The following is a 12879-nucleotide window of genomic DNA, read 5'->3' on the forward strand; positions in this document are numbered from 1 at the left end:
CCCGGTAGCCACCGCTGCGCTGTGAACAAACGCGGCCTGGCGGGTCGCAGCGCCGCGCGGCGACCGCGAGGCGACCGGGAGCCGCTGGGACCCAGGCTGCGCGCCCCTCGGCCTGCCCGGGAGCCGCGCCAGTCGGAGTCCCGGGCGGAGCGCGGCTTGCCTCCCTCTCAGCGTTCCTCTGTGCGCAGTGCAGCCAGCGGGCATGACCGATCCACCAGGGGCGCCGCCGCCGGCGCTTGCAAGCCGCGGGTGAAGAAGAAAGTCCGGCCCCGCTCTTCTCAGAGCGAGAAGGTAGCTCACAGCAAGGAGTTGACTAGAAGTAAGAAAGTGACCCGTAGCAAGAACGTGACCGGGACCCAGGTAGAGGAGGTGACCAAGATCGAGGAGGCGACCCAAACCGAGGAGGTAACTGTGGCAGAAGAGGTGACCCAGACCGAGAACATGGCCAAGACCGAGGAGATGGTCCAGACGGAGGATATGGAAACACCCAGACTCAGCGTGATCGTCACTCACAGTGAGCGCCAAGGAGGGTTCCGTAGATCGGATTGGGATCTGTGGGTTTGGCCACATGTAGTCGTGGGGGAAAGAAACATGGGTTCTTGGCTATATATATTTGGGGATGTTTTTGCTTGGGGCTGGTGTCAGGACATATTTCCCTGTGGCCGGTCCCTGGACACTTATTGGATCCTCTATTTGGAAGCAAAGTTGAGTGTGTAACGCTAGTAATCGTGGGTCTTCGTGTCAGGCTTATGTAGGCCTTCTTGTGTGTAGAACTTCCGTGGTTTTGGACATCCACTAGTGTAGAGAGTACGAACTTGGTGTGTGATCCCGCTGTTCCTTACTTACTGAGTAGTGTTTGTGTTGGATGTCATAGAACCGCAGGTTCAATGGGTCATGAGTCCAAGAGTTACTTTCTGGACATCTGGTTACATCAACACAGAACTAAAAACCTTGGGAAGTACACGAGAAAGCTGAAGCCATGACATTTCCTTAGAATCAGTTAGGAAAGACTAACAAACTTTGCCACCTAAACCATGGCTCTATATCCAGCAGTTTTATGGAACTTTAAGATGAATCCCCACCCTCCAAAGGCGTCTTGATTTCTGGTCTGTGAGGCACAAATAGGAACTAGGACTCCTTCTGACTCTTGACTGGTTGGGAGTGCAATCTAAAGGTGGATTTGAACTCCACTTACTTAGAAAAGGGTGGGTACTTGTTTTAAAACAAAAGAAAAAAACTCTCTTGTTGGATTGGTTCCGTTTGTTTGTCTTTGCTAACTAACCATTAACTATGGTGTACTTAGGTGTAACCAGTATGAAAGACTTGGAGGAAAACAGGCCCTTGCTGGTGACATCAGGGAAAACAAGACCAATGCCATAGAGACAGTAAGGGCAGCAACTTGTGATGGAAAAGTGTGGGCTTTGGAACCAGCTGGATGCAAGGTCAAATTCTGACTCAGCAGTTGAAGGTTTCCCCGAGTCTTAATTAGACTGATAGCTGCTTTATAATGGTGTCCTGATGTTTTGAGATAGTGCATAGAAACAAGTCTTGTACCGTTTATTCTGTATAATTGCTTAAGATATCAGCCATCATTAAAATAGTTTTTTTTTTTTTATGTTAGAGGAAACAAATCCTCAAGACAAGCTTTGTAATGGGTAGCGTATGGATAGATGCAAGTGTGACCCTACCCTGAGCATCCTGACAACCCCTGGATTCCGAGCACAACCGAGCTCTCCTCTCCAGAGTCAGACCTTCTCAGCAGAGAATGCCAGTTCCTATTATATGCTTCTGAACGTGTGACCAGCATCTTCTACCTAGCTGAATTCAATCTCAGCTCCATAAGAAAACATCAGCTTATAGTTAGGCTGATGAATGCTCATTGAATGCTTTTCTTTCTCCAGGCAATGAGAGGTATGACCTTCTTGTTACCCCACAGCAAGGTAACAGTGAACCAGTTGTCCAAGACTTGGCTCAGCTTGTTGAAGAGGCCACAGGAGTTCCACTACCTTTTCAGAAGCTCATATTTAAGGGTAAGTGGTTTTCATTCATCTTTGAGTACTTATGGCTAAAAAATTTACTTTATTTACTAGGTTTTTGTTTTTGTTTTTTCATGACAGGGTCCCTCTGTGTAGCCCTGGCTGTCCTAAAACTCACTGTGTAGACCAGGCTGGCCTTGAACTCACAGGGATCCTCCTGCGCGTCAGGCTCCTGAGTGCTGGGATTAAAGTCCCTTCCCGGCAAGGGCAGATTTTAAAACTGCCTGGTCTTCCCTGACTTTTGAGTTTGTGTGGATGGATGTGTTGCCTGCTTACGTGTTTGTGTACCATGTGTATGTGTGTGTGTGCAGTGTCCCCAAAGGCCAGGAGAGGATATCAACTCCTCTGGAACTGGAGTTAATAGAGGGCTATGAGCCACCATGTGAGTGCTGGAGCCTGCACCCAGAGCCTCTGCAAGAGCAACAAGTGCTCTTAATCATGGAGCCAGTTTTCCAGCCCCCATCTTTCAGTTTTCAAGCCAGAACCATTTTCTTTCATTTCTTTATTTAACAAATATTAAGGGACCAGTCTACACTAGACTTTGCAAATATCTGGATTTGAAGTAACATAATGACAGACAGAATTGCTAAGATTTAGATTGACAGAGATATAGATCTTTGCCTTTTTTCCCCTGGGTGGGAGAGTGATGGTTTGTTACAGCCCAAGCTGTCATGGGACTGGCTGTGTAATATACACTGTCAAGCCCTATGTCTTTTTCTTTTTAAAACATTTAGTGTCTGAGTTTGAATTTTATCTTTTTGAGTATGGCAGCACACACCCACAACCCCAGGACTCTGGGAACTTAGACCAGCTCCATGCCAACTGGGTGCAGTTAGTCATGCTCTGTCAGAGAGAAGGAAGTGGGGAAGCATGGAGGGAAAGGAGAAGGAAGGAGAAAGGAAAGAAAAGAAGCTCAAGTTTCAAAGTAGAAAGACCAAAGAAGAAAATGTTCCCCTGGATAAAGCTCCTTATTCATTTTTTTTGAATGGTACTGCAGGTCAATCAAACATGCTAGGCAAGAACCAAACCACTAAGCCCTAGCCTCAGCCCAGTGTTTCACAGTTTTCTTTTTATAACATTGAGTTTGCCAGCATTTGTTGAAGTATCCTGAGTGAAAAAAAAAGGAGCTTTCATGACTACAAAATCTTTTATTGTACAGAAATTATGTTAGGGCTGGAGAAATAACATCATACACACATATATAATTAAAATAAATTTAAAATGAAAGCTTTAGGGGCTAGACAGATGTTTTCTGTAGTTGTGAGCACAGGTTCCTCATCCAAAGGACCCAGGTCCAGTTCCCAGTGCCCACACGGAGGCTCTAAACCAGTCAGTAACTCCAGTTCCGGGGGATCTGATCTCCACCAGCACCAGGCACACACATGATACACAAACATGCATTCAGGCAAAATACCCACATCTATAAAGCAGTAGTAACATGTTTTAAAGACATTTATCTGTTATGTGAACTATATTAATTTTTATTCCTGAAGACTATTTTTATTAACTATTATGTAGGAACATTTTCAGTTATTTGCTTAGGATAAATATCTAGAGATGACATTGTCATATGTTTCCAAAAAAAGAAAACCATTTCAATTTATCTTTTTGTTTTGTTTTGTTTTGTTTTGCCTTTTTTTTTTCCCCTTTGGTTTTGGTTTTGGCTTTTCAAGACAGGGATTCTCTGTGTAGTCTTGGCTGTCCTTGAACTAACTCCTTTAGACCAGGCTGGCTTTGAGCTCAGATCCGACTGCCTCTGCCTCTGCTTCCTGAGTGCTGAGATTGAAGGTGTGTGCCACCAGTATCAAATATACCCTTTTCTTGTGAGCAAACATGAAAATGGCTTGTTGGTTTTGAAATACAGTCTTATTCTGTGGTTTTTCTATGGCCTGGAACTTAGTCTCTGTCTGCAGACCATTCTAGGCTTGAACTCAAAGAGATGTGCATGCCTCTGCCTCCTGAGTGCTCAGAGTAGGTACGCCTCATCATGCCCCATTTTCTGGGTTGCCTGGAAGAGCAGCCACTGTTCCTAACCATTGAGCCATCTCTCCAGTCCCCTTTTAGATTAGATTTGTGTTTCTGTCTCTGAATATTTATATTCATTTTATGAGAATTTCACACAAGGTATTTGATCGTATTTACTTCCCTGCTTACGTCTCCCCACCTCCATTTGAGTCCAGTTTGTTGCCCAAATACTCTTAGATGCAGGGTATGTCCTAGAGGGAGGCAGACCTGTCAGGAGACAGACTCTGAAAGATAATTGACTCTTTCCCACAGCCAGTAGCAGCACTGCCAGAGGTGAGGCTTTAATCCCACCTCTTTCTTGTGCATTGGCTGGTCTATTGTCAGTCTTGTACAGATGTTACAATTTGTCATGTATTCTCTTTCCCACTCCCCCCCCCCTTTTTTTTTTTCAGGAAAATCTCTGAAAGAAATGGAAACACCATTGTCAGCACTTGGAATGCAAAATGGTTGCCGAGTCATGTTAATTGGTGAAAAGGTAAGTTGCTTTTCCATCAAAGCTCTTCATAATTGAATGACTAAAGCCTTTTTTGTTCTTAAAGATTTATTTATTTAATGTGTGTGAGTACACTGTAGCTGTCTTCAGACACACCAGAAGAGGGCATCAGATCCCATTCCAGATGGTTGTGAGCCACCATGTGGTTGCTGGGAATTGAACTCAGGACGTCTGGAAGAGCAGTCAGTGCTCTTAACCACTGAGCCATCTCTCCAGCCCCCAACTGAAGTCTTAAATGCATGTTTCTGTAATGAAGACCAGATTACCCAGATTCAGCATTGACGACCTTCCTCATTACATAATGTCTGGTGAGATTACCAGTTTGGTCTATGCATCATTTGCACGTTTTTATTCTGTTGCGTAGACTTTCTCTCTAGGAATTAGGAACCACTATGCTGTCTGAGTGGTATGGCTTCTGTATTTGGTGGCTCCTCCTTCTAGTTAAAATGTGCTAGAAACAGGCATTACTTAAAATTTTCAAGAGCACTTTAGGTTAAAAGTATAGATATCAGGTAGGTACTCTTGTTCAAGTTCGAGGAGCATTCCTTTTACTAAAATCTAAAAGAAGAAAACCCTCTCTGAGTGGAAAGGTTCAGACTGAAGAAGTAAGGGGGCAAGAAAAAGAGTTAGCTGATAACAGGTGAGGCTGTGGCCCCTGAGGTGATGGCCACTGTGCCCAGCCCTGCATTGTGACAGTGGCACTGCTGAACTTGAGAAGGATTCTTACTCAGTGAGGTGGCTGAGGGGATAGCAGGTAGGAATGGGCTAGCTGGGAGCAGCGAGAGTCTGATCTCGGAGCCTCAAGGAGGCTGGGTCTGCGATTGGCCACAAACAAGAATGGACAGTTTAGGGGAGTGTAACCAAGCAGGAAGCTGCTGGCCCTGACTGCCAGCTGTGGGTGAGAGAAAGGACTAAATGATGATGTTGTAAATGTCTCGCTGAAGGGTCAGGAGCAGGCAGTACCTGTGGTCTCAGTTTGATGAAGCTGTAGTCGTTTCTGTTGCTTCTGTTTAGGATCAGAGAGTCCACAGCTGAATTCTAGTCCCTTCCCCCTGTTTGGGCATTGAGGCCGAGTATTGTTGTCTATAAAACAGTTCCTCCCTCTCAGCTTAAAAGAGAAGTAACACAGGTAACGTGCAAACACAGTACCTGGCATACAAGGAGCGTTCAGGAAGAGTGTTGCCATCACCGCTATCATGTTAAATAGTAGAATTCAGCTGGAGAGTGACATTTCCATTTAAAAGAATATAGTCATGAGCCAAGCCTGGGGAAGATAGAGGCAGCTGGATCAGGAATTCAGGATCATCCTCCCATTACACAGTAAGCTTGTGGGCACCCTGTGCTATTTGAGACACTGCCTCTCTGGAAAAAAAAAATGTCATGCTGCTAGGTGTGGTAGCACATTATCTGTGATCTCAACATTTAGGAAGCTGTGGGGGGAGGAATGAGACTGGATAGTGGGATCTTGTCTCAAGATAAAACAAAGGACGAGTTGAATTCTGTCTGTCTTCCCATTCTGGATGCCTTCGTGGTGTTCACTTGAACCTGGTTACACTGTACTTTTTTTTTTTTTTTTTTTTTATTATTATATTTAAGTACACTGTAGCTGTCTTTGGATGCACCAGAAGAGGGCGTCAGATCTCATTACGGGTGGTTGTGAGCCACCATGTGGTTGCTGGGATTTGAACTCAGGACCTTTGGAAGAGCAGTTAGTGCTCTTACTCATTGAGCCATCTCACCAGCCCTACGCTGTACTTTTTTTAAAGATGTATTTATCCTATTTGGGGTATACTGGGATGTGGCCTGCGTTGGTATGAGTGCACCGTGTGCTTGCCTGATGCCCCGGGAGGCCATAGAAGGACAGGATATGTTTGAACTGAAGTTACAAAACATTGCAAGCCACTATGTGGGTGCCGGGAGCTGAACCCAGGTCCTGTGGAAGAGCAGTGAGTTTCCTCTGGTGCTTGCTACATTCTAATCTAGCTGCTGGGGTTGGGGTCAGCACGGGGCTGAGGCTGAGGCTAACACTTGGATTGGCTCTATTCTCTGAGCAGAAGTCATCAGGAGTCTGTCTAGAATGTTTGCTTGGCCTTCCTCCTCCCTGGGCTGGGCTTTATGGATAGGAGTCCTGTTGTCTAACCCTTTGACTTGCTTTCCAAGAAGCACAAGAGGTTGGCTCTGTCTTTTTAGGTGAGCAATTACTGACCTCGTTTTATTCTTCATGTTAGAGCAATCCAGAAGAAGAGTTTGAGTTAAAGAAGCTGAAAGATTTGGAGGTATCTGCAGAGAAGATAGCTAATCACCTGCAAGAATTGAATAAAGAGCTTTCTGGCATCCAGCAGGTGACTTCTCTATTCTGTGGATAGAGTGGTATGGTATTGTTGCCTGGTTGGCTTTTTAAAAAAATAATTTATTTCATTTTTAAATTATATATTTATTATGTGTGAGTCTGCCTGTGTCTGTGTTGGAGTAAGTGCATGTGAGTGCTGGTGGCCAGGAAGACCCCCACCCCCACCCCACCCCCCACCCCGAGCTGGGGTGACGTGAGGTTGTGAGCCTCTGGATGCTGGGAGCAGAACGCAGGTCCGCTAGTAAAACAGGACACATTCATAATCACGGAGCCATCTCTCCAGTCCTGTTTTGTGTTTTAATTATAAAATTAGTTTGTGATCCTTACACAAAAGTTTTATATGTGCATATAGATAGATTCAAGCCGAGGCCTTTCACGTCCTAAACTCAACTCTGTGCTCTTACTGTGCTGCTTTTTTTTGTTGTTGTTTTGTTTTGTTTGTTTGTTCGTTGTTGGTTTTCTTGTTTTGTTTTGTTTTTTTTTTGTTTTTCGAGACAGGGTTTCTCTGTGTAGCCCTGGCTTTCCTGGAACTCACTCTGTAAACCAGGATTTTGAACTCAGAAATCCGCCTGCCTCTGCCTCCCAAGTGCTGGGATTAAAGGTGTGCACCACCACTGCCCGGCTCTTACTGTGCTTCTTGTGTGCAGGTATGTATGTGTGACCCAGAGATGCTATTACTCTGAAAAGTATTTTTCACCTTATTTAGTTAAAATATAATATGCTATACATTTGGTAAATTGTTCTTTTACTGACTAAAAATTAACATTTTCCTGTGTTGTTGAAAATGGTCATATTTTCCTGCATGTGAATATATCATGTTTTACCTACCCTAGTCTCTGTTCTCTGTTTTACCTGATTTTTTTCTCTTACTATGCTGCTGCTTTGAGTGCCCTTAGACACGAGTCCTTTTTGAGTAGTTGTGATTGTCTTTAATAGAACTGAGTTTGGATTTCTGAGTAATGTTCGAACTTCTTGCTGTGTGTTTTCAAATATGCCTTTGTCACTCCGGTTTGATAGCCATCTTCAGAAATTCCTGCTTTTCAACTCAGCCACCCGCTAACTGATCACTAGGCAAAGAGATGCAAATGAACAGCAGGGTGGTTTAATGACAGTAAGTGCTACCTGAACCAGGTGTGGGCTTGTCTTAGTCAGGGTTTCTATTCCTGCACAAACATCATGACCAAGAAGCAAGTTGGGGAGGAAAGGGTTTATTCGGCTTACACTTCCATGCTGCTGTTCATCACCAAAGGAAGTCAGGACTGGAACTCAGACAGGTCAGGGAGCAGGAGCTGATACAGAGGCCATGGAGGGATGTTCTTTACTGGCTTGCCTCCCCTGGCTTGCTCAGCCTACTCTTATAGAACCCAAGACTACCAGCCCAGGGATAGTCCCACCCACAAGGGGCCTTTCCCCCTTGATCACTAATTGAGAAAATGCCTTACAGTTGGATCTCATGGAGGCATTTCCTCAACTGAAGCTCCTTTCTCTGTGATAACTCCAGCTGTGTCAAGTTGACACAAAAATAGCCAGTACAGGGCTTGTACACTGTAATCATAGCTTTTCTCAGAGCAAGAGACGGGATCAGGAGTTTAAGGGCAGCATTGACTATGCAGTGAGTTAGAGATCCTATCTCAAAACCAAAATAATACCGTCATCCTCTGTTATCTTGTGTATCTATCTGTGCCATGAGTTATGAGTTACATCTGCCCCTTCAGCATTCCATCATCTGAGATCAGTGAGACGTGGCAAGTTTAAGTAACTTGCTTTAAGATCTTAAGCCAAAGTTGGGGATGTGGCAAGCTGATAAAGTGCTTGCCACACAGCATCAGGACCTGGGTTCAGATTCCCAGCATCCATGCAGAAACTGGGCATGATGGCACACTGTAGGGGAGGCAAAGAGAAGAGGACTGGATCCCAGCTGCTCACTGCCCAAGCAGTCTAGCCAAATTGGGCAAGCTCCAGATTCAGTAAAAGACCCTGTCTCAAAAAATAAGGCGGAGTCTTAGTCAGTGAAGAGGTGCCGTGACCACAGCAACTCTTAAAAGAAGAAAGCATTTATTTGTGGCTGGCTTAAAGTTCAGAGGTTTAATTAGTCCATTATCATCATGGCAGGAAGCATGGTGGCATGCAGGCAGACTTTGTGCTGGAGAGGTAGCTGAGAATTCTTCATTTCAATCCACAGGCAACACTTAGAGAGAGACACTGGGCCTGGCTTAGGCTTTTAAAACCCCAAAGCCCACCCCCAGTGACACATTTCCTCCCACAAGGCCACACTTCCTAATCCTTGTCAAGTAGCACTACTCCCTAATGACCAAGCATACAAATATATGGGGGCCATTTTTATTCAAACCACCACACAGTGTTTGACAAAGGCACCTCACGCCAACCCTTGATGCACTGTGCCCAGCTTTTCAGTCTGTTCTCTTAATGTCTGCTTCTTATGTGCATGTATGCACCTGTGTTGAAGGCTGCACCGTAGTCCCTCAGGAGGCATTCATGCCTCAGTGGACTGTGAGAGGAAGAGCAGTCCGCACCCTGGTAGTATTCTTAGTCTGGCCAAGGCAAGCATTTCTCATTTTCCCAGGGAATGAAGGTCTGAGATCTAGCCGGGCTTCTTAGCTCAGTGGTGATCTCTGGGTTGCTTCACCAGTCTATTGGCATGGTTTTCCATGAGTCTCAAACACTTGCAATAGTGCCTTATTCCTTCTCAGGGTTTTCTGGCTAAGGAATTACAAGCGGAGGCTCTGTGCAAACTTGATAGGAAAGTAAAAGCAACAATTGAGCAATTCATGAAGATCTTGGAGGAGATTGACACAATGGTAAGTAAACATTCATATAGAGGTACTAGCCTTTTTATTTACTTTTAACATTTTATTTATTTATGTATACAGCGTTCTGCCTGCATGTATGCCTGCAGGCCAGGAGAGGGCACCAGATGCCATTACAGATGGTTGTGAGCCACTATGTGGTTGCTGGGAATTGAATTTAGGACCTCTGGAAGAGCAATCAGTGCTCTTAATCACTGAACTATCTCTCTAACCCCAGAGGTACTCATCTCTAGTGGCAATATTTCAGTCTATTTCGTTCTGTCAGTATTACACTTGTGTTACCTGGGCAAATCTGTTGCTCGGGGATGTCAAACATCTACTGTTATGTGCCAGGTACTGTGTGTCTTAGTTGGCTTTAACTGTCATCTGAACACAGCCTAGAGGTACCTAAGAAATACATCTCAACTGAGGGATTACCCAGATGAGCGTGACCTATAGGCACACTGGGGCAAGGTTGTTTTGGTAATTGATAGAGTCCATTATGAGCTGCATCTGCCCCAGGCAGGTAGTCCTGGGCTGTATAAGAAAGCCATTGTGGAGCCAGGGAGATGGTTCGGTGGTTACAAGTACCAGTAGCTCTTCCAGAGAACTTGGATTTGATTCCCAGAGTCTACACAGTACCTTGCAACCCTCTCTAAGCCAAGTTCCAGGGGATCCAGTGTCCTCTTTGGGCCTCCTCAAGTCCCAGGCATGCGTGTGGTGTAGATACACATGCAGGCAAAACACCCATAAAATAAATAAGCCTTCCGCCTGGCGGTGGTGGCGCACACCTTTAATCCCAGCACTCGGGAGGCAGAGGCAGGCGGATTTCTGAGTTCAAGGCCAGCCTGGTCTACAGAGTGAGTTCCAGGACAGCCAGGGCTACACAGAGAAACCCTGTCTAGAAAACCCAAAAAAAGAAAAGAAAACCCAAACCAGAATAACAGAAAGTACTTTTCCTGGCATACATGTATATGTAAGAAAGAGTAAAAAACAAAACCTGATTCAGATCAGGTCACAGTCCAGACATTGCAGCCAAGGAGAGGAGCAAACATAGGGACAAGAGCCATGAAGAGAGCCGCATAGGACGCAGATCTAGAGAAATGATGCCTGAAAATGCACATCTTACTCATAATGCTGACCTGCTTGGTGTCATGTCATTGTCACTGCTGATATTAGCTATTTGGTGCCATCTGTTTCTTTCATAGGTCCTACCAGAACAATTTAAAGACAGCAGGCTAAAAAGGAAGAATTTGGTGAAAAAGGTTCAGGTGAGTCACATGGTACTACATGACAAGCTATAACACATTCGTGTGGTGGTATGTGTGCTTATTTGTTCAAAACAGGGTAGTGTAGAACTCTGGTAAGACACATGGTCTGTTGTTATTCATTAGCATGAACCCAAGAAGGGGATTCTTGTCTCCATGTTAATCAGTTTGGACATGTCCACTGGAGAGCAGATAGGGCTGACGAAGTTCTGGTAAGGGCCATTGTTGTGTCCAGTTCCCCTTTACAGGGTTTTTGCCCTAAATCATCCTCAAACCACGGGCCTTTGTTTGACTCTCACTTCCTCTCATGAAGCTTGGAGTCCAGGCTGGGAGCCCATGACCGTCCGTGCACAGGCTGTTTAGAGTCTAATCTCCAGGTCCTCCAGAGTGGCTAAACAAAGAACCTTGTCTGAGCAATGGCTGGCTTGTCCCAGGAGGGCCCTGAATGTCACTGCCTGTGTCTGTCTTGCAGGTGTTCTTAGCAGAGTGTGACACAGTGGAGCAATACATCTGCCAAGAGACAGAGCGGCTGCAGTCTACAAACTTGGCCCTGGCTGAATGAAGTGCAGTAGAGAGTGGCTGAACTGGCCTGAAGAGCAGCTTTACAGCCCTGCCCTCTCTGGAACAGAAGTTGCCTGTTTCTCCATTGCTGCCAGGGGCAACTAGCCAAATGTCAATTTCCCTGCTCCTCCGTCGGTTCTCAATGAAAAAGTCCTGTCTTTGCAACCTGAATTAGACTTGTGTTTTCTCATGTTGGCTCTGTGGTGGTGCTGTCCAGCAGCCGCCTTTCTAGGAGAGGCCTCCCTGCGTATGTGCTGCCAGCTCTAGTTCCTCTGGAACTCCTCCCAGGTTTGTAGGGCACCCTCATCTTCAGACTCATGACCTGTGACCCTCAGTTTGTAGATAGAAGATCAGAACCACCAGGAGGTGGAGTTCAGGATAAAGGAATGTTGGATAAAGTTTGGCACCTGGGCAGTCCAGCGTACCTTGCTGTCTTGCTGAGACCTGATTCCAGAACATCTGGCTGGATGTTGGTTTAAAGACCTTGTCCTCATTCTCCACTGCTGCTCCCCCTCCTCCACTGCTGCTCCCCCCCATCCTCCACTGCTGCTCCCCCTCATCCTCCACTGCTGTTCCCCATCCTCCACTGCTGCTCCCCCTCATCCTCCACTGCTGTTCCCCATCCTCCACTGCTGCTCCCCCTCATCCTCCACTGCTGCTCCCCCTCATCCTCCACTGCTGCTCCCCCTCATCCTCCACTGCTGCTCCCCCTCATCCTCCACTGCTGCTCCCCATCCTCCACTGCTGCTCCCCCTCATCCTCCACTGCTGCTCCCCCTCATCCTCCACTGCTGCTCCCCCTCATCCTCCACTGCTGCTCCCCATCCTCCACTGCTGCTCCCCCTCATCCTCCACAGCTGCTCCCCATTCTCCACTGCTGCTCCCCCTCATCCTCCACTGCTGCTCCCCCTCATCCTCCACTGCTGCTCCCCCTCATCCTCCACTGCTGCTCCTCATCCTCCACTGCTGCTCCCCCTCATCCTCCACTGCTGCTCCCCCTCATCCTCCACTGCTGCTCCCCCTCATCCTCCACTGCTGCTCCCCCTCATCCTCCACTGCTGCTCCCCCTCATCCTCCACTGCTGCTCCCCCTCATCCTCCACTGCTGCTCCCCCTCATCCTCCACTGCTTTTCTCCAGCCACAGGGTTTGGTTTCAAGGTGACATGTTTTCCCCTGTGTAGTTCTGGCTGTCCTGAAATTTACTGTGTAGACCTGAGACCCACCTGCCTATGATTCCCAAGTACTGGGATTAAAGGCAAGCACCACTATGCCTGGCTGTAAGGTGCTAGTTTGTTTTGGTTTTTGGTTTTTTGAGACAGGATTTCTCAATGTAGCCCTGG

General features: G+C 46.4%; 1 protein-coding gene across 1 annotated transcript; it reads left to right on the top strand.

Moving 5' to 3' along the window:
- The first annotated feature begins 163 nt into the window (after nucleotides 1–163).
- Nucleotides 164–11711, top strand: Bag1 (BAG cochaperone 1). Its single transcript, XM_021159811.2, has 7 exons — nucleotides 164–514; nucleotides 1902–2030; nucleotides 4454–4536; nucleotides 6783–6896; nucleotides 9616–9723; nucleotides 10920–10982; nucleotides 11452–11711. Exons 1-7 carry the CDS (start codon nucleotides 442–444, stop codon nucleotides 11539–11541), a joined length of 660 nt encoding a protein of 219 aa, XP_021015470.2. The 5' UTR covers nucleotides 164–441; the 3' UTR covers nucleotides 11542–11711.
- The last annotated feature ends 1168 nt before the right edge of the window (nucleotides 11712–12879 follow it).

Source organism: Mus caroli, unplaced genomic scaffold (genome assembly GCF_978045245.1).
Source record: "Mus caroli unplaced genomic scaffold, Mus_caroli_1 scaffold_6, whole genome shotgun sequence".
Lineage (NCBI taxonomy): Eukaryota > Metazoa > Chordata > Mammalia > Rodentia > Muridae > Mus > Mus caroli.

Coding starts and splice junctions, on each gene's coding strand:
- Bag1 (XM_021159811.2), top strand. CDS start 442: ATGGCCAAGACCGAGGAGATGGTCCAGACGGAGGATATGGAAACACCC. Junction 2,031..4,453: donor TCAGAAGCTCATATTTAAGG/GTAAGTGGTTTT, acceptor TTTTTTTTTCAG/GAAAATCTCTGAAAGAAATG. Junction 9,724..10,919: donor TGGAGGAGATTGACACAATG/GTAAGTAAACAT, acceptor TTTCTTTCATAG/GTCCTACCAGAACAATTTAA.